Source organism: Lissotriton helveticus, chromosome 2_1 (genome assembly GCF_964261635.1).
Source record: "Lissotriton helveticus chromosome 2_1, aLisHel1.1, whole genome shotgun sequence".
Lineage (NCBI taxonomy): Eukaryota > Metazoa > Chordata > Amphibia > Caudata > Salamandridae > Lissotriton > Lissotriton helveticus.
In genome coordinates, this window is record NC_136059.1 from 690,958,521 (window position 1) to 690,981,026 (window position 22,506).

The window sequence follows — 22,506 nt, forward strand, 5'->3', positions numbered from 1 at the left end:
GTGAAGGGAGAGCAAACAGAATGCGGCGACACAACACCAACTTGGACCCATCACTGAGCACTTCGGTTTCAGGCGCTCCATCTCAGGATATAGACAGCGACAGTCAGAAAATAGTTTTAACACCTCAGTACGTGTCCCAAGGCCAAAAGAACATTTTGAACAGGAGAAACATCATGAGGCGGCTCACAGTGATATGACACTGTGGAACATTAAATCAACTGATTTGATATTGTTTAGATTTATGCCCAATGACTATCACAGCCATTCGGAGCAAACTCTCAGTATATGGAGATCGGAGGAGATAGCCCTCCTAGTCAACAGCACAAACCAACAGTTTGAATACTGGGGTACAACTGTTTAAAAACCTACTAACTAGCGTTATCCATCACCCTTGATAACTTCGGACCAGAGCCAAACTCCCCAAGGTAGGACTGACTTTCAAACCAAGTGACAAACAATTAAGTGGAGACTTCTGTAAGCATTCTCACCTGGAACATTGCTGAAGAAAATCACAAACTTAGCATCAAATTGGGGTGGGTACGAAATCATAGTCTTACAAGAGACCTGGCTAACCAATCCAAATCAATTCGCTGGTTACATCCTCCATCATGTTGGTGCAAACAATCTACAACGATCTGGGAGGGCCAGAGGGGGACTCAAGGTCTTTGTTTCAACAACATTAAGCATTACATAGGAGCAATTACCTACCAACAACCATCTAGTAACCCCGGTAATATTATTCAAGATTGAAGTGCATCCTAATACACATAGAAAGTCCACATTATTTAAGTAACTGACTCACAAGACAACACAAATCCCACATGGCAAATATTGGTGACAGGTGATTTCAACACCAACCTAATATACACACTGGATGAAGATGAGCTACTGGAAGCCGAAAATGCAGTCTGGGCAGTTCTCCCGCTGGCCAGCCATCCTCAAAAATGATCTGATCGTATTGGGAAAGAATTGGTAACTGCCCTTGAACATCTAGGATTAAGGGTTATTAAAGGCAGTACTCCAGGTGATAACCCTCCCAAGTTCACAGCCTATGGAGCAACCTCAGGATCAATAATCAAGCATACTATATTATGCTTGCCACTACTTCAGCAGTTAAAGAAATATAAAATCAAAAGCTTCATGCAAAGCGACCACTCGTACCAACATCTGGCATTGAGCTTAAATTCAGCAAGACACCTCCCGGCACCAGTGGAAATTGGGTACCTACAAAGGATTAACCTGCAACGCCTAAAATGGTCACATCAATCGCTCCCAAAGCTGGCCACCAAGGCAAAAGCAATACTGGAGTCCAGTACAACACTTTATGCAACTCAATAAAAATATCGACATTGTTTTTAACACAACTGCTAATGCACTGCTCAGTGGTTACCCCCAGAAAAAGGCACATAATCTGGCAACACAGCCCATGACCAAGAAAACTTAAACCTGAGAAAAGAACGAAGACGGGCAATCAGGAAGGCCAGGAAAACTACTGTCACAATACATACATGGGAGAACACAAAAACCTGAAAAAAGATATAAAAACAACACTGGGAAGAGCGGAAAACAAAATCCAATGAGTTCTGGGCAAAGCTCCTCTACAACTTTAAATGAACCAACACAATAGCCTTCTGGGCAACCGTTAAAGGCATTAGTAGGGAAGCAAGAATAGTAAATAGCTCAAGTGTCTCTGAAAATGATTGGGTAGCCCATTTAACGAAGACCTTTGCTAAATAATAATGTTTTTTTAGAGCAAAGCAATGATGCTAGGGCTAACAATGCAAAAGACCTGTCGACGTGTACAACACCCATACAAGGGAGCCAATATTGTACAATGGCAACAGTGGCAAAAGTGATCATGGCAGACGAAGTGATGGGGCACCAGGCACAAATGGCAACCCGCAGGCGATTTATAAGCTAGACACTGAATATTGGGCTAACCCACTAACCGTACTATACAGCAAGGTGGAGTCAACTGGTCAAATTCCCCGCAGCTGGAAAGGGTCGATAATAAACATGATCTTCAAGGGAGGGAACCGATCCAACCCAGCAAACTGTAGATTAATGGTGCTCATCGACTCAGAAGCCAAATATTATGCTCCACTAATCCCGGAAGATCTAGTTGAGTGGTCCAACTCTAACAAACTGGCCCCTTTCAACCAGACAGGGTTTTGGAAAGGCTACAGAAACATCATCAATACATTAGTGGTAACAACAATTGCGGCCAATGCAATCGCTTAAAGAAAAAACCTCACCTGTGCTTCATAGATTTTAAAGCTGCATTTGATCGGGTGGACTGAGCTCTCCTGTAGGCAAAACCACGGTGGTGGGGCCTCCACGACAAAAGCCTGCGAGCCATTGAGCAACTCTATACATACACCTGGATTCAAATGAAGCTGGCAGATGTGACAATGCTATCCAGGAGAATACTAACAGCTATCAGTATTTAACAAGGGTGTACTCTTGCCCCACACCTGTTTAACATATTTATGGCTGACCTTTCCCCCTAGCTCGACCAGGTAAATTCACACCCTCCGAGACTTGGACCACTAACTTTGACCCACCTCTCATACGCAGACGACATTGACCTATTAAGCCACACAAGGGTGAGAATGCAAAGATCAATTGCAGAATTTGTCGAATATGCTGTGCCCAATAATTTGGAAATAATTTGACGAAGATGAAAAAAATGTCTATCTCGAAAGGACCCGGCCCCCCCCTTAAGATCAAGCTAGGAGATGAATGTTTTGAAGAGGTTAGCAACTACAAATTTCCTGGGTCTCTACATCGATAGCAAATTGAACTTCCAGGTGCATAAACAGTACATAGTGAAGACAAGTAAAGCCTTGACCTACACCTTTTGTGTTCTTGGTAAGAAGTTGGATGGCCCTTCTTTCAAGCCACTACTGACCATTGTCGTTGCAAAATGTCTTCCAACTGTGGCATATGTGAGTCCTGTTATCCATGGAAAAGATGCCTCAACTCTGGAAAAACTGCAAACAAATATTTACAAGCAAGGTTTTGGGCATCGGCTGAGTGCCATTTCCCGCACAAGTTCGCCTGAAATTTGGGCTTACGCAGCAAATCATCGGGAGAAGATATCTCACCATTTAAACATGGCACAAAATATGGTCAGGACATAGCAGCCCACTGGTCATTACCTTATGGCACTCTTTGGAAAGTGACCCCTATTTGATCTACAGCAAATACTTGAGGTCTTCATTTATTTTATTTATTTATTTAAAAGATTTTATATAGCGCTGGCTAGACCCGGAGGAATCAGAGCGCTTAACATGGGTATCAGACAATAAATTGCAGGTTACAGCTTTACAAAGGTTACACAGTTATTAGAGCATGGCAATTTTAGTTACAAGTAAGGTTGAGACAAACAAAAAGGAACATATCGGTAGGGGAAAAAGCTGGCAAGGGGAGATATTCCGGGGAGTGGAAACATTGATCTACGGCACTGAAACCTACTGCATTCTGCCTTCGCCTGTGCTATTAACAAGGTCGCTAAACTGCATTCCCTCATCGACAACAAGCGCAGACTAACGGTTTGGTTACACACCTGGATGGTACTGCAATCTTATGACATTTTAAAGCCAGCAGCATACCGCAACATGACATATCCAGCACATTTACAGAGAAAGCTATTGGCCATTCGGTTAGAGGTATTGTCATCTCTGACTGACCAACTAGCATGGAAACACAAAGGTTCTAACACATGCAGATTATGAGGTGCTCAGAAGGAATACATCATAAATTTGGTTTCCATATGCACAGCCCTGAAGAAAGCACATACTTTACTGCTGAAATTCATTTTAAAGAACTGCGGATTCAAACCTATCAGATGTCCATAATAAAGAGGCTTGATTCTTCGGACACCCAGATGAACTGTAAATTGCTGACATTTTTTATATTAAACTACTTATATAATGCTAGGTCTCACTGGGAATAGCATAAAACATGTATGTTTTAATAGCACTGTGACACCTTATTGACCAAGAACCCAGATCATCAGTATAACTTGCTTTTATATTTCTCATGATCTAATAGCTGATACTTTAATGGAGAGCATCTTTTGTACTATTAGATGAAAAGATGATCAATCAAACGATATGCATTTATGTATTATAGCAGTTCAAACTCTTCAGCGGCTAGCCCGGGGATTTTTAATGTCAAGCATTTTATACTAATTGAAGCAAGGAATACATATTTATTTTGTATCTCATGCTTTTAGATTGCATGGGTCAATTACAGTGTTGAATATTAATATGTATTTTATGAAAACTGGTGAAAATGGTAATTTTCAGAATAACTAACAACTTGAACTTACCAGACCGATTTTATATGTTTATGTTTGTGTTTATGGCAATATTGTGATGGCTTTTATTAACGTAAAAAATTAAACCATGTATTCATTCATTCACCCCATGAATGCACTCATGGGTTCTACCACCCAGCTATAGAATAGACAATTGTCTGTCAATCATCACATATGAAATGGTCTCTTAATTTCGACATTGGATCCATTTCAAATTCAATGCAACAAATGATCTAAAGATGTTCAACGTTTAAAATTCCCTGAATTCAGCTTCACACGTCCAAGTTCTGGTAGGTGCAATAACATGAATTCAAAGGTCAAAAGGACGTATATCAGTAGAGACATGCTGCACATGGGTTCAAGGGCATAGACCAATAAAGATAAGTAAGCCACATATGGAAAGTACTTGTTCTAACAGAACACATTTCCGCCAATGGTTTCAAGTAGAATGGCTGAAAAAATGCTGTAACATACTCGGATGTTGTTGGCTTATAGCACCTCCTAAATTAACAAGTGAAATATTACCCTCTGGAGTAATACCTAAATGTCCTTGGTGATTGGAGATCTCAAATCCAGAGGATGCTCATAATAGTCCAAGAGTCTTCTCATGTAAATTTCTGCCTAACTATAACACCGTAAACAAAGAGATATACATCTCAAAAGAAACGCCCCCACCAGTAATCAATAAAACATGCATAAACTGAACAATGAACTGCCAAAATGACTACAGATCCTTGAAAGCACGGGAATTATAAATTACCAGAAAGTGGGACAGAAATAGGGTCAACTAGAGTGAATTTTATACCCCCCCCAATACTTTGTTGCACCTTCTGCATCATAGGTTACAAAGATCACCAGTTGAAGAAACCCAAACAAGGCACACAATTCGATATCAAATGCTTGGTTTCCAGAATAATTCAAGGATGTTTAGTAAATTCAGCCAGGAACCCCTGATCAACCTAAACACAACACATGGCAATCGATCTTGAAAAGACAAAAGCAAAGTGTCAGAGCCCTCACAGTACACGTCTCCATGCTCTGGAACACTCTGCTTCCTCTCAGGATAGTACCGCCAAATTGCATAACCTTAAACAAAAACACTAAAAATGCTGAGACTATTATAGGACAGAAAACCAATATCTACAGACAAGGAAATGACATTTCTAACGTCCAGGGCTCTGCATTACAGAATTCAACAGTTTCCATCTCCAACTCAATAGTTTCTTGAAATTCTCCCACAATTAACTTTCCTATCCTGAACAAGGAGAAGACAGTTGTCAACTATCTCACATTTGCTGGTGTTAATCATACAAAGACTTACCATGCAAACCTCACAAGCAGCATACACCCAAACCTGCTATAAAATCAACCAGTAAATGTGATTGTATGCTGAATATGAGGTGCTACATCGATGCAATTTAACATGCTGAAATGTATCTATATTACACAGGTCGATGCACTAGTAAAATGGGAGACAGCTGTCCTCTGAAAAATCTTGGAAGAGTCACTTAGCATCATCATTAGTAAAACACAGATCATTTGAAGCATAATAGCCAAAGACAACTTACCCTGCTAGACATAGAAGCTAAACACACCAAACATCAACTTGGTCTCTGTATTACATGTTTCAAGGACCCCTAAATCAACAAAGAGAGGTAGTCACAGTGCAAGCGATGATTATTTCAAATCCAAATTATAATCCACTGCATTTATTGGGCACTTAAGACCACAGAGGGCACAGAGTCACTAAACAAGCATAAAAGAAAGAAGAGGACTACACTGCTAAACAAAGTTCCTGATTCCTAAAAGTAAAAACGAAAGTTGTGCATGTTCCTTACAAACCCCCCAGAACAGATTATTCCAGGCTTTGGAGGACTACCCCCACTGCTCTAATGCTCCTGACCTTTCAGCCTAGTGGGGATGGCTTTGTGGAAGTTTTAAAACTTCACTTCGGGCTGTAGATTCTCATATTCTTATTGAGATAGTTGGTGAGTGACAGGGTGAGGGGGCACTTCTGCACATGTCACCGTGGATCAAAGACAGAACTTTAAATCTAATAGCCGATGTAACCATATCCAAGATTTGATTTCCTTATAAATATAGCTAATTATCTTTATTTGCTACATTGGTCATTTGAAACATCACCTGCATATTATCCATGTAATTATCGGACTGACTGCCATGTTGTAAAAGTAATTAATACAGTGATTGCCCGGAAATATTTAACTAAGTGGGAGACAAACATGTCCCTTCTCTGTGCTTAATTGATAACAGATTGAGTGCTTGTGCTCAAAGCTCTGCTCAGAAGCCCGTAGCTGTGCTTTTGAATATTGGTGGGCTATATACTAAGGTTGTGTAGTCTTGAATCCCCCTCCCATCTTGTTAATTGACGACCAGAAACTTCATGCCCCTTAATCTCACTCTTTCAGGTTTCTGCTGTCTCCCTTCATGACTGTTTTTCAGTTTTTATCTTCCTCCATCTTTTCACTTTGTATGTTTTTCCCTCCCTTGCTCTCAGTAAATGCCTGATGAGGAAAAGAAAGCGGTGGTCCTGTGGAAAAGTAAATTTTGCCATGTTCTGTGTCCCTACGCGTCCTCCATCATATGTTATGTGTGCATGATTAATATGCATATGTATTCCCCATGTTCGATTAAAAGACGCAATTACAGTTGTGTCCATCTCTAGTATGTCTATTTCCAGTTCTCGTGAAAACTACGAATACCAGGCCTATGTAAAGTTACGTTGCCACGTTTCTCAGTGTGCACATTATTCCATTGTAAAGTCCCCGTTTCTAGGCTTCAAAAGGGCCTGGACACCAGATTCAGCTCCTGTCTCCTGAGCCCTCGCTGAGGAGCGATACAGCCCCCACCTGTATCCCTGACCCTTCACTTGCTTCCTGCCTCGCAGTGCCCGGTTCAGCCTGGCTCTACCTCTGAGTCTGCCAAGAGTATGTTATGATTCTAGTTATCAGTTCAGCCCTCCTTCTCTGCATTCCTAAAGCTACTGAATCGCATCAATAGTTTCCGTCATTGTCTAGCCTTTACGTCTCCATGTAAGAGAAATACTGTATTTAATGGTCATTTAATATTCTTCATCACGCACTACATGTAGAATAATGCATGCTCCAGTCTTAGAGTCTGTTAGCCTTTACCCCGGTAACTTTTGGATTCTATCAACATGTTCTCTAAACATCAGATACTAGATACTGTTTAGGTACATGTCGCCCTGACTCTCCAGACTTCAGTCTCTGCTCCTAGCACAGAGTTCGTAGCCCCCAGCTTCTCCTAGTAATACGTCATTGCCAGTTTGCGCGCACCACCAGGTTAGAGGTCCTGGCTCCTTAGGTAGCCCCCTCCATGTTTCCGCCCTATTCATGACATATTCTGTTACGTTTGCATCACATGTCTATGTATACGCCCTGTTACACCTACTTTCACCCTTATCTTTCGCGACTGCTACGCGTCACACCCTTTGCTCCACCCACTGCTCCGCCTGTCATATGTACTGTAATGCAACTGTTTTACTATATATACTTGTGTATTGTTATTAAAAGCTAGCGCGCTCATCCCAGATCCAGCCCCGGCAGCTGCCGGGCCCTGCCATCCTATTCCTATGCAGGTTGTCCTGTTCCTGTCCTTTATGCTGTAATAAACCTGCAAACTCCTACTACCTCGAATCTTGACTCTTATGGATGGTTCATGCATGAGAACCAGTACAGGAGAACTAGTAGCCGCGTATGCAGTGACTACCGACACTGAAGTTATTGAAACACACCGTATTGACACCCTGTCTGCTCAAGCAGCAGAGCTAGTTGCTCTGACACAAGCCTGCATACACGCCAAGAACCTGAAAGTTAATGTTTACACCGATTCACGTTACGCATTTGGAGTTGTACACGACTTCGGAGTGCTCTGGCAGGAGAGAGGTTTCATGACTTCTCATGGAACCAAGATTCAGCATGGTCTCCTTATTCAGGCTCTGTTAGATGCCATACATTTACCGACATCCATTGCTATCATGAAATGCAAAGCACATACGAAAGTTACTGACACTATTTCCCAAGGTAATGATCTAGCAGATCGCACAGCCAAGCTTACAGCACAGGCTCCAGACATTTCAGTTAAGCCAACACAGACACTTACTCCAGATCCGACTACATGTATGACAGTTAAAAACCCTACACAAGATGTCATAGATATCCAGTTACATGCTACTCCCGATGAAATCAAGAAATGGTCCGAACAAGGAGGGGTCCAGACAGATCAAGGATGGTTAACGAAGGGTAAAACCACATGGTTTCTCCCCGACTCCATGGTTCAAGTCATTATCAATACCGCACATAGTCCAGCACATTTAGGAGAAAAAGCTATGTTAGACAGTATCCAGAACATTTGGTTCAACAAGCATTTACGAGCTGCAGCCAAGCAGAAAGTCCGTACCTGTATGATATGTTGTCAGTTTAATCCAGGTAAAAGTGTCCCGGTGGAACAAGGTGGATTCCAGCCCCCTGACCACCCTTTTGAAGTCCTCCAGATGGATTACATTCAGATGGAGCGATGTCGAGGTTTCAAGTATGTCCTCGTAGTTGTATGCGCTTTGTCCAGGTGGACAGAGGCATATCCAGTCCCAGATTACACAGCCACGACTACTGCCAAGCAGTTGGTTCGTGAGTTCTTCCCCCGTTATGGACTCCCTAGAGTCGTATATTCTGACAACGGCCAGCCATTCTCATCTGAGTTGATGAAACATGTTTCCCTGTTGTTAGGGTACCAGTGGAAGTTTCATTGTGTACGCCATCCAGAAGCAGCTGGTCTCGTAGAGAGACATAATCAGACCCTGAAAATTCGCATTGCCAAAGTATGTCAAGAGAAAGGTGTGGACTGGCTAGTAGCTCTGCCAGTTGCCCTGTTCTATATGCGCATGGTCGCACATTCCAGATCAGGTCTGTCCCCGTATGAGGTCGTTTTCGGCCGCCCCCCTAACATGTGGGGTACTCCTAGACCCCGAAGTATTACAGATGTTTCAAGTAATATGCTGACAGATTACCTAGCTTCCTTGATGTCTGCCCTCAACTCTTGTTGTTCACAGGTTGCCGCCGCCTTTCCAGACAATACCGAGGTGGCACCGCATGAAATCGTTCCCGGATCCATGGTCCTAGTGCGAAATTTTGATCGCTCAAGTCCGCTGGAGCCTCGCTGGAAGGAGCCCCGACAGGTCCTCCTGGCCACCCGTACAGCCGTGAAGTTGGAGGGACGCAAAGGCTGGGTGCATCTTTCGCATATCAAAAAGTTTTATGGATTGAAACCAGTTTCAAAGAACATTTCCGAGGATTTAAAGGACTGCCAAAGTACTCTTCTTAAGGACTGTCCCGCAAAAGACAATGATATTGCACCCTCCCTGTTAGAGACAACTCCGCAAAAGGAGTATAAGAAAAAGTTAAGGTCTAGTAAAATAAGTCAGCCAGTTTGATTGTCTAAGTCCTCCCCTAGGTGAAACGGTTAGACCGGTTTCTGACATGTATAAAATAGACCCACATAGTGAGAGAGTTAGTCAAAACTCAATCAGATGTATCGTTTTTCTAAGTTTCGTTTTATTTCTCAGCATTATGATTTCCTGCACCAGTTATGCATTTTACCTGTATTTTCCAGTTTCTCATGTAAATAAGTCTTCTAATGTTACAGTAGAGCACACGTTTAGTGATCTGCCTCCTCATGAACTCTCTTACCGCCTCGCTATGCGTAACAATTCTTTTATCCGCATGTTACATTATTCACACCAGACCAGCAATGCCACTAATTGTTGGGTGTGTGGTCGACTCCCCCCTTTCCAGACACCGAAGCGAGTTCTGCCACTCTTTCCTTATCCATTTTCACATAATGGTTCGTGTGGAGCATGGTCCACGTTAACATCATCCTCAACAGATATGTCTTTCCTTAACAGTACATGTTTCCCAGACAAGCAAGGTCTTCCCCACAGAACAGGGTTAGATCTAGAAAATGAAGTTTACAACTTAGGTAATTATTCTTCGAATTTTATGGTCCTGAATGTTCAGTCTGATACTACTCCAGACTTACCTGCTATTTCAGTACTACCAGTCAAAGGCGAATTATGTGTCCGAAATAATGGTTCCGTACATGTAGGCCATAGTGATTGTACTACTATTGTCAAGTATAGTGACAGTGGGAAATCTATTTTCAAAGCTTCACGTCATTCTTATTTTATTTGTGGTCAGACCGCATATGTTCGTCTGCCCCTCGATTGGGAGGGAACCTGTTACATTGCCTTCCTACTGCCACCTGTTTTCCTAGCCCCACCTGATTATCATAGAAACACACATCTAGTACACATTAGACATAGAAGGGAGATCGAGTCCCCGATTGTCGATTATACTGAAACTGCTCTAGAACAGTATACAGATTTCAATAGAGGTTTCTTCTTCTTTATAGGCCCTATCCAGAATAGCAAGCTAATTCGTAGGTTAACCAGAACCCTTGAAGCAGTAGTTAATGAGACTGCCTCTGCCCTAGGTAATTTGACTGAAGAGCAATCTGCTATGAGATTTGTCGTTTTACAGAATCGTCTCGTCCTTGACGTCATATTGGCCGATAGGGGCGGGGCCTGTAGAGTCATCGGATCTAGTTGCTGCATTTTCATTCCAAATAACGCGCCGTCTGTTTATTCAGCTATAACCAGACTCCATAAAATTGCCCATCTGTTACACCAAGATCCAGGCACCTGGACATGGTCCGGTTGGTTCTGGAATATAATTTCCGCCTGGGGATGGAAAGTATTGTCATTTCTGGGTATTGCAGTAGCGATCATATTCAGTTGCTGCCTCTGTATACAATGTGGCCCTGCGATTTGCGGCATTTGTGCTACCTCTTGTATTCCCAGTCCCAAGCCCCGTTCTAAATCCCGTTCCAAGAAAATTCGAGACGAGCAAATGATACTATATGAAATGATAGATGGTATCATGAATATTGATGTTTCCTGATGGAAACGTAGTGACAAGGAGGGAATGTGGAAAAGTAAATTTTGCCATGTTCTGTGTCCCTACGCGTCCTCCATCATATGTTATGTGTGCATGATTAATATGCATATGTATTCCCCATGTTCGATTAAAAGACGCAATTACAGTTGTGTCCATCTCTAGTATGTCTATTTCCAGTTCTCGTGAAAACTACGAATACCAGGCCTATGTAAAGTTACGTTGCCACGTTTCTCAGTGTGCACATTATTCCATTGTAAAGTCCCCGTTTCTAGGCTTCAAAAGGGCCTGGACACCAGATTCAGCTCCTGTCTCCTGAGCCCTCGCTGAGGAGCGATACAGCCCCCACCTGTATCCCTGACCCTTCACTTGCTTCCTACCTCGCAGTGCCCGGTTCAGCCTGGCTCTACCTCTGAGTCTGCCAAGAGTATGTTATGATTCTAGTTATCAGTTCAGCCCTCCTTCTCTGCATTCCTAAAGCTACTGAATCGCATCAATAGTTTCCGTCATTGTCTAGCCTTTACGTCTCCATGTAAGAGAAATACTGTATTTAATGGTCATTTAATATTCTTCATCACGCACTACATGTAGAATAATGCATGCTCCAGTCTTAGAGTCTGTTAGCCTTTACCCCGATAACTTTTGGATTCTATCAACATGTTCTCTAAACATCAGATACTAGATACTGTTTAGGTACATGTCGCCCTGACTCTCCAGACTTCAGTCTCTGCTCCTAGCACAGAGTTCGTAGCCCCCAGCTTCTCCTAGTAATACGTCATTGCCAGTTTGCGCGCACCACCAGGTTAGAGGTCCTGGCTCCTTAGGTAGCCCCCTCCATGTTTCCGCCCTATTCATGACATATTCTGTTACGTTTGCATCACATGTCTATGTATACGCCCTGTTACACCTACTTTCACCCTTATCTTTCGCGACTGCTACGCGTCACACCCTTTGCTCCACCCACTGCTCCGCCTGTCATATGTACTGTAATGCAACTGTTTTACTATATATACTTGTGTATTGTTATTAAAAGCTAGCGCGCTCATCCCAGATCCAGCCCCGGCAGCTGCCGGGCCCTGCCATCCTATTCCTATGCAGGTTGTCCTGTTCCTGTCCTTTATGCTGTAATAAACCTGCAAACTCCTACTACCTCGAATCTTGACTCTTATTTATTGAGCTATCTGTTATTGCTATGCCTAGTCAAACCTAGATCCGGTATTATTTATTTATATACCACAGTCCCCAAAAATTAGTGCTGATGGAACCCCACCAGTAACCATTGGCTCAAATTAAGCACTTGAACTTGTTAAACACTGTATGTCACTGAATGGTATTCTGAGTCATGGCCTTTATTAACAACACAACATTTACTTTAAAAAGGAACATAGCAGGCCATTCTTTAGTAAGCCAGCACTCTCCTTTATTTAATCCAACAGGACAGAGTGGTGGAGAGTGTAGGAGAGAAAGGCTCCCCCTATAATATTAAATGTCCAAGAGGAGGGGGAAAACAAATGTGGAGAGTGTCAATGCCCGCAGAGCGAACAAAATTGACTCAAAATGACATCCACCCCTTATACAACACCCTCATGATTTTGCTATGTACGTCAATCAATCCATCCTCTGTTGGGGCAGAGGCTTGAGTGCAGATCACCTATAGGGTTGGTAGGATTTTATTATTGATTCGATAAATCATTGCAATCAAAAACGTACATTATATGAAAGAATCTTTAAAAGATAATTCCATATTTTACTAAACTAATAAAATATGATACAAGGTATCCTCCAATGACAATCATTTACATGATAAAATTCGGTAACAACGCTCCAGTTTGGTCAAATTCATGCTTGTCATGCTGGCAGGAGCACCCATACATTAGGTATTTGCCAAAAACAAGGGGTCCTACTTCGACATTTCTGAACAATACTGTTTAAAAACCTGTTAACAATAATCAATTAACATCTGAAGGCTGAGCCTTGTAAACAGCTGAAACCCCAATAAAATAACAGGAGAAGCATTTAATCATTACATCAAAAAAACTTCACAAGTGGCTCATCCAAGCCAAATCCCTCCCTAGCTAGATATAATCAGAATGTATCTCAAATGTGCAGACCACAGACTTTCTAAGTGTAAGTTTAACGCAGTGTATTTGCTCAGTTTCAAAATGGGCCATTAAAAACAATCTGTGGGACAAGGATTATAAGTAGATCTGTATTGACCCTTATTAGTAAAAAGTAAGTAAAGTTGCATATCAACTTCAAAGCTTTTGCTACAAAGTTTCAACTTAAGCACCTCCTTAAAAGTCAAATAGAGGATAATCTCCTCCCACTCTTTATAAACGTCAAGATTTTTCAATGCATAATTCAAACCGCTCATGATTGGAAGGGTCACTAATAGCATTCGCTACTGGTCTGTTTACTGTATCTTATGGGACAGCGTTTCTCCAAGACAAGTCTTCACACACGGCGTGTCCAAGGCCAAAGGTGGGCGTATTAGGTTAAATTCAACCCAAATGTGTAACTGAATAGTCAAAGCTGGCATGAAGAAAAAAAACCTGAGACTATACTCTGTGCCACATCAGGCAGATGAGACAGTTCGTCCAGGTATGCCTCAGTCCCATTGGTCATGCACGGAAGATACTTTTCTCAAAATATTAAACTGGTAGAGATTGCTGAGGGATCAGATCAATTAAAATAGAGTGAATTTAGTACAGCCGGTAGAGTAGGAAACTTGCTTTTAATTGATTCATGATAGATTTTGTGCCTCCCAAGTTCCACAGACCACAAACCATGTACTTATAACCTGAGGTCTACACCATCCTAGAATTATTGAGAAACCAACCCCCGGTCTATTGGTGTTTACTACCAAAGATGCTTGTTTTAATCAAATTAACCTCCAGATTGTTGGTATTATTGTATGCATCTGCATAAATAATGACCTTTGCAATCCAAGAGTGGTGAAATCCAGGATGTCATTAACATATTTTAACAGACATGTGAATCAATGAATTTGAAAAGCTGAATTGATATTAGTGGTGACATGGTGAACAACAGCACTTGGAGCAAATAAAGCAGAGAGAAAAATCACAAAGAAAGACAAACAGCTCGTCAAACAGTGAATAATAGGAAATGGAAGATATGATGCATGGATCACAATGAGGGGTAACTGAGGACCAGAAGAATGGCATAGCATCCAGCCCTAACATAATTAATCCCCCACGAACTTATAAAAATAATTGGACCTAAATCACAAAGCACATTTTGTGCGAAATGTAATTTTCTTCTAATGTTGGCACAGTAACTGAATAATACCAACAACCATAAGCCATTACATTATGCTGCTTCTTTAGGCTAATTAATGCTAAAACAATCCTGCACTGCACAGAAGAAATATTCATCTTTTATTTATCATAAACACCTATAGTGGACACACAAAGATACTAATATCTGCTAACTACACCTTGACTTCTCCTAGGCATTGGAAATATTGATCCTCTGTGCCTATGATGAGAAAAAACTGAAACCGCCATCTTCAACATATCATTATGCTTTTGTATGAGAACACCATTACTCAAATTTGAGAGACATATAGGATCAAAAAAGAACACCACATGAGATGTAATCCCTGCATTCTATTTCCCACATAATCGTTTGAATCTGTGCACAAATCTATTATATTATTTTATACTGCAAGCCATATATGATTCCCCTAGAAGTCAAAAGTATTTCATACAGAGATTATTCAACATTATTGGTTTGCACACCCAGCCCACTTCAGATTCTCTTGAAATAAGAGAAAGTAATATTGCCATTAAAATTAACTAAAATAAAGAAATAGAAATAAATTAAGCTATGGCAGGGTTGTATCCAGGATGAAAATAAGCATTAATTTCAATTGGGAGCCACACAGTAGTTGGTGCATCACCAAAGCTGCCACAGTGGCAGAAAACATTATACAGAAATTTCCCAGAAGCCTGTAAAAACATGCTATGTAACATTGTGATTGCTGGAGTTAGTGTAATCATATTTGGATATTTAGAAAAGCATGGAGAGCATTGGAGAAATCAAGAATAAGGCACGACAACAATTCGAGTACACTCTTCAAGCAACAGTGCAATCAATGCTACGAGCAGATTTAGCATCAACCTATGCCAAGGAAGATATTGATCCAGTAATAAGCTCCTAAAAAACTGAAAGAAATAAAAAAGGATGGAATGATTGTAGGAAAAGAAAGTATTCTTGAAACACCAAATGAGATGGGCACACCCAAAAAACTTTGAAATAATAGTGTCCACAAGACACTTGTCTTGCAGCTCCAGAGAAGTTGAAGTCAGTCTAGGGATGAACATACGTAGTGAGCATTAAAACCACTTAGGAGACAGCTTAGATGGCGGATATCTATGGGACCTTTTGAAAAGAAGAGGCTGTGTTAACAAAAAAGGAACACTGAAGAGAAATGAACTCTTTACCACTGAGAAATTAGAATTTGAACCACTGTGGAAGTAAAAATGGTGGACATTGGTAAAACAGTCTCAGAAAATGCTGAGACCGTGGCATCCAAGATAAATGTTGATGGAATGCTTTAGATTGAAGGATCCAGGGGGTGGGCTTATGCTCTATGTGACCAAAAAGAAGAAGAAACAGATGATTTATTACACTGCTGAGCAATGCATAGTAATCAACTTCACTGGCCAGCGATGCCAGGGCTTCCTGAAAATATTTTGGCACCATAGGCTACGTAACAGCTTTTATTTACTGGGACACTGTGAAGGTAAGAATCCAAGAATATATTAGTTTACATACTGTCATACATATTGTGGAACATTTGTAGATTTTGGAAAATATAGTTGCAAATGTATTTTTAGGCACATCAGACCAGTAAGAAACTTATACTAAAACTTTCGGTAACACTTATTGTAGCTTTTTATCTTTAAGACTAATTCAAGAGGAATGTTGGGGGTATTCCTGTGGGGATCTTTGATAAATGTGGTAAATCTTATACACATCATCAACTTGGGATCTGAAGACTTTGGTACAAGGGGGCAAGGATGACTAATCTTTGTTCGTGCCATTACAGCTACAAATTTTAAAATCCCAGCATACAAAATGATTGCAGCTAAAAAGACAAGAGTGACTGATGGTTTCAAACGTGACATAAATCCATTTGAGAGCTATGAATAACATATGTCAAAAATAAACGAGATAAAATTATCAATTCACTCTAGGTGGACACTGCAGGTTCATTCAGCAAACGTACCAAATAAGGCTTAAAGTACTGTAAACAAAAAATCTATTTTGTTGAGCTTATGTGGGTATTATAAGAAATGTTCAACTGCTGGAAAAAATTAAATTGAATTATGTATCAATTAGATACTACATGGACACAATTCAACACTTCAAGATGGAATACAATTATCACTGGAGGCCTCTGATAAAGCGATCATAAGTATGGCATGCACTCAACCCCCTCATGCAGGTGACACTATAAGCAACTGCCTATGTCACATTTGCCTGAAGATGGTCTTGGAAGTGTGGTATAAGCATGTCCAGACTTTCCTAATTGCTCTTATCGGACGCAATTTAAAAGTTGAACACTACAAAGCATCAACATTTTTCACGGCTTACATTATGGTAACGGTTATCGCTAATTCTACAAAGCATTACAGCTAAAGAATAAAGTCAATTCATACTTATTTTATAAATGATCTGTGATTTCAAAAAAGATACCTTGCTTTTGTACTTCTGATGTCCCAGCCTAAACTTGACATATGGATCACTCAGCCCATTGGCATCCATTGCCTTCAGGTCCTTTCCTTCTATTAGAGTGAGACTGACGATCCCCCGCCATAGCTGAGACTTCCGGTGCACTTCGGTGAGGCGTAAACTCTGTGTGTTGAACTTAATTAGAATGAAAAGAAGAAGCAATCAAGCTAGAGCTCATGCATAAACGTACTCATCTAACGTACATTAGTAGCAGCACAAACACTACTGTGACATATTTTAGATATAGCCCTCAAATATGCCAGAAGTTAACTTCCAATACAACTTTTAACACATAAAGGCATATAGGCAACAATGTGCAAAGAAGGAAAAACCAAGAAGTCATCTGGTATGAAACATATATATCAATTAAGAGACTACTTCAATCATGAAACTGAATCAAAAATTCTTAGTAGCTTGTAAAAAAAAGCATTCTTTTTCATTTTTATTACTTTACAATTTTACAAGGTATGAATATTACCCAGATGAACTAGTGCACATACTGTGAGACAGTATTGAAAAAAGGACACCTTTCAAACATCAATGTTTTTAGAATCATTAGGGAGATACTCTTATTGCAAAGGCACAAAGACAGAAACATCAAGGTCAAAATATAAGCAAAAATGAAATGCATATGCACGTGTTACTATTAACCATTTAAAGATACACAAATTGCTGATTTGAGACCTTAGACAGAAAGACTGAATTGGCCTTCCCAGGATTCAAACTTGTAATCTGCATGCCTCCATTTATAGGGTAAACAGCCGTCATCCCGCATCCGTAACCCTGCATGTTGTTACAACGCGTCATAACAACGACCGCGTTATGACAACGCACAGCATTACCCCGCAAGTCGTTACAACGACTTGCGGAGGGGGGAGAAGGTGTTGGATTTAAAATCCAACACCTTCCCTACAGTCCGCACAGACTGGAGTTGGAATGGTAAATTTTACTATTCCAACATCCAGCCCCCCCCCTCCGCAAGTCATTGTTACGACTTGGGGGATAATACTATGCGTAGTTACAACGCGGTCTTTGAAACGACCGCGTTGTAACAACATGTGGGGTAATGGTATGCGGGGAAAAGCGGCATATTCAATTTACAGTTATCAGGAAACAAGTGGCAATAAGTAGCGCTGGTGGTAGTGCTTAGTGCCATCTCTGGTCTGTGTTCAGTGAAGAAGTACTTTGACGCCACACGCACTAAGAGCCTTTCATAGAAGAAAGACTGGTGGTCATCACAGAGTACTGGCACTGACTGAATTCAGGTTGTACATGCACAGAGGTTGTGCAGTGCGGTAATGCACTGGCACTGAACTACGATTCCAAGCAGGTCACAAACTCTCAAGAGTGTAGAGAGAAGTTAGCCATCTTTGATCTTCAGGTATACCTTTCCTTGGGTTCATGGTGCATTAGTTTGGCAGTCGTCTTACAATGTTGCAGCAGCTTGGACTTCGTCCCAACATGGAGATCAGATTACAAGTGCTAAGACCTGTAATTTCCTAAGAATTGTTTTAGGGACTTTACAAATTACAGACAAAGCGTCCTCAAGTCATGTGTTGATGAAGGCTTTCAACTATTCCCTGCACATTTATTTGTACTCTTAAGACTTGGGTTGTGTATGTTGCTAAAAGTCCCTGTGAAGGAACCTGGAAGGGTTTTAAAAAAACAGTTGCATGTGTATATATTTTCCTTAATGCAGTGTAAAAGGTATACACATTTTCAAACTGTTCATATGTTGCTTGTAGTAGGGGACAGAGGGATGCTAATGTCATTCCTTATTTTTCAGGCTTACAAAAGTCAACTAGAAACTGGGTTAATCTTCCCATAAAAGTGTATATTGATGAAGCTTGAGATAGTTTTTCTAAATTTATGGAGGGATGTGTATGCATATGGTGTCACAGTATGTATGTTTAATTTTCAGGAGTTTCTAGTATCCTATCAAGAGTTGGTTATTCAAACGTATTGCTATGGTATGTTTATTCACAATTCTGTTTACAATTCTAGGACAAGTTACTTAAAACAGTTTTTATGTTCTAGAAACACATTGCAGCCTGCAGACCTCCTTGACCCCAGAGGTGACAAGGTACAGTGTGGAGTCCTGTGTCTTTGTTTTCTCTCTTATCCCAATACCCTTTCCCTGCTTCTGCTACGTCTAGTCTATGTCGTCACTGGTGAGGACGGCGAAAGAAGGAAAATAACATCACTTCCATTGCATCTTGAGCATGAGGTCAATGCAAAACTGACAAGTATCTATCACATATTTATATTATTACATAGAGACTATGTCGTCTATATGAGGTGCACTACGGAAACAATATACTCTTGGTTGGCTCACTAAATATTTTTAATCCAACAGATATTACCATTATGTTTCTACCCTCTTTATGTAATGTTTCTGGAATTTACACAAACCCCCAGATTCATCAAGAACACATTTTGCTATTCCTTAATAGCGAAAAATACCGATTCGCTATTAAGGAATAGCAAAATGCTATTCATCAAGAAATCACTTCAAAAATAGCGATTTCTAATAATTCCTTAATTGCGACTTGCAAATTGCGAGTCGCAATTTAGGGATATCTCCCCATTCATTCCTATGGGCCTAGAGGCCCATAGGAATGAATGGGAAGACAATCTCAATTTGCTAATCGCAATTAGCGATTCGCAAATTGAGATTGTGATTTCAAGGGTGCAGGGATGTCCAAAGGACACCCTGTTGCACCCCTGAAATTGATGTGTGCACATATGTTGCGCACACACATGCCCTTAGGGCATGTGTGTGCGCAACATGAATCTTTGAAAAATGCACTTTAGTGCATTTTTCAACGTTTTTGCTATTTACCACATAGTTAGACTTCGCGGTAAATAGCGGCCCCAGATTGCGAATTGGCAATTTTAAAATGGTTCATGAATTGCATTTAAGGAATCTCAAATTGAGATTCCTTAAATGCAATTAATCGCAATTTAGCGATTTCTAGAATTGCGATTTTTGCATTTCGGATGATGAATCCCAGATGCAAAAATAGCGCTCGCAAAGGGCCAGATCTCAGAATCTGGCCCTTTGCGAGCCGATTTTAGTTTGATGAATCTGGCTGAAAGATACTTACCACAAATCTGTAATGCTAATACAAACATTCAACTTTAATCCATAATATTTTTTAATGAATAAAAACTGCGTAACTATAAAAAAAATACAATAGGAGGTTTTTGTTAATCATTGCACTAGTATGTCGAGCATTTTTATGGAACCTGCTATATAGCAATTACAAACTTGTATATTACTGTTTTTCCTTATGTTTTTTAAGGAAAAAACAGTAATATACTGTTTTTCCTTATGTTTTTTTAAATTAGCTTAAATCTTTTCCCATCTGTTAAGTTTGTAATTGCTATATAGCAGGTTCCATAAAAATGCTCGACATACTATTGCAATGAGTAACAAAAACCTCCTATTGTATTTTTTTATAGTTACACAGTTTTTATTCATTAAAAATAAATTTATATATATTATGGATTAAAGTTGAATGCTTGTAAGTCACCTTCAAAAAGAGGCCCAGGTTTTCTCCCCACCAAATAAAGTAAAAAATGTTAAGATAAACTTCCTCAACGTTTTAACAAATATTATCATAGGATTCTCTAGAAATGCCTTTGTTATGATTCGAATCCATACAACATGATTCAATGTGGCTAATTGTAAGGAACACTTAATTTACTTTTTGGAGAGGTTATTATGGAGCACAAGCTTAGCGTAGAGGGCAAGAACAGGGAATATGTTCCTAGGAATGTGCTTTACAGAAGCATGTATGGGCATTTACATAAATTAAGCGCAGGTATCACGAGTAAAGGCAGAAAAGCAACTATTTGCAAAACAGCAGACGGAGGGATGAGAGAGTTTAGAGCGGAAGATGGATGTGTCAACAGAAATAAATGTTTTTAATTGTTTTATGAATTTTAGGAGTGAAGGCGCCAGACTCATCAGCGGGGCATTGTTTCTGCGTTTGTAGCACTATAAGCAGAATGTGTGTCCTTTAGCTTTTCCATTACCTTGGGATTCCTCTGGGTTATAATGTTGTTGCTGTAGGTGACTCGGGAGGACCCAGAGATAGGGAGCTATATAGTCCGGTTCACTAGTCCGGATAAGATTGTAAACACAGAGAAATTGGATACCTGGTGGGAGAGTGGGTGGGAGAGATCCTGGTGGGTGGCAGAGATCTGGCAAAACTTTACCGATCAATGAAGAGATATGGAAATGTAGTAGGCAGACTTTGGGGTGCATCATGGTGCATTCTGGGAGGCCTAATGAGCAGGTTGTAGACCCTGTTGCTGTATGAGAGTACTAATGTTGGCAGTACGCGTCGTTTGAGATAAGCTATGACATCCATGATGGGATGCTGTCATGAAGTGACTTTAGCAATGTGTGTCAGAAGTCGGTGACCTGTGAGACACAGATGTCCTAGAGTTCTGGTGCAGGTGATGCTTTGTAAGGGCAGGAGCACCCATAGAAGTTTCATGTATAGATTATAAATCATCATGGCAAGAATGGAACGTTGCGACCCTATAATTGATGGGCGGTGGCAGATTTGGAGTAGTCCACACTGACATATGTTTTATCAATTAATGAATAATGAAGTAAAACAACTGAGGACAACTTAAATGATACTTGAATGAACCAAAAATGTTGAGTAAGACTTCATGCATGACAGTGTCAAAAGACATTGATGGTGTAACTGGATCAAGGCGGCATGGGGCACTCTTATCAGAGATTTCCAGAGCATCATCGACTTAACCAATACGCCAGGTAGCTGATAATATCACAGGGTGAATTCTGCCCCCGCTCCTCTAAACTCATCAACAGCCTCCTAATTACTGCTGAGGAAATTGAAGGGCAAATATGGGAATGCTAAACCCCAATTTATTTTTCTTCCTGCCACAAACAAGTGCAATGCCATGGGTGCCACAGTGCAAGCAAGAGGTAGCAGCTATGCCCTCTGGCTATCCCGAATTGGCTTGCCTGTTTTCCATAAACCTGGAATCCATTTTTTTAATGCTTAGAGTAAACTGAAACCAAAGCTGAATCGGGGACTAGACAGCATCATCAATAGCATATGAAGAACAGTGAAAGTGAGAACAAAGTACCCAAACAGCCTGAGACAACTGATGCCCACACATCGACAAGTTTTAAAGTCTTCTCACTGTAAAAGCACACATGGGTTGAAGAAGTAGTAGTAAATGGTACCAACTTCTACTGAAACACATAATTGTGAAAGTTTAAACATAAAACGGATATTATGTGGTCATTAACTGAACTTTGCAGTTTGTACGCCGGCAAAACAACTTAAGTAGTACAGAAAAAAATTCTGAAGGCAAGATGGACTAAAAACAAAAACACACAGGGCCCGGTCCGCAATTTTTTTTTTAAGATATGCACTCTTAACA

General features: G+C 40.6%; 1 protein-coding gene across 3 annotated transcripts in view; it reads right to left on the bottom strand.

The window, feature by feature from the left end:
- Nucleotides 1-22,506, bottom strand: part of MCTP1 (multiple C2 and transmembrane domain containing 1) — a 2,466,151-nt gene that overhangs the window by 1,114,604 nt on the left and 1,329,041 nt on the right. For all 3 annotated transcript variants that reach the window (XM_078675397.1, XM_078675396.1, XM_078675394.1), the window contains one exon: nt 17,038-17,208. In XM_078675397.1, coding sequence (XP_078531523.1) covers nt 17,038-17,208 — 171 coding nt within the window. The remainder of the gene's footprint in view (nt 1-17,037; nt 17,209-22,506) is intronic.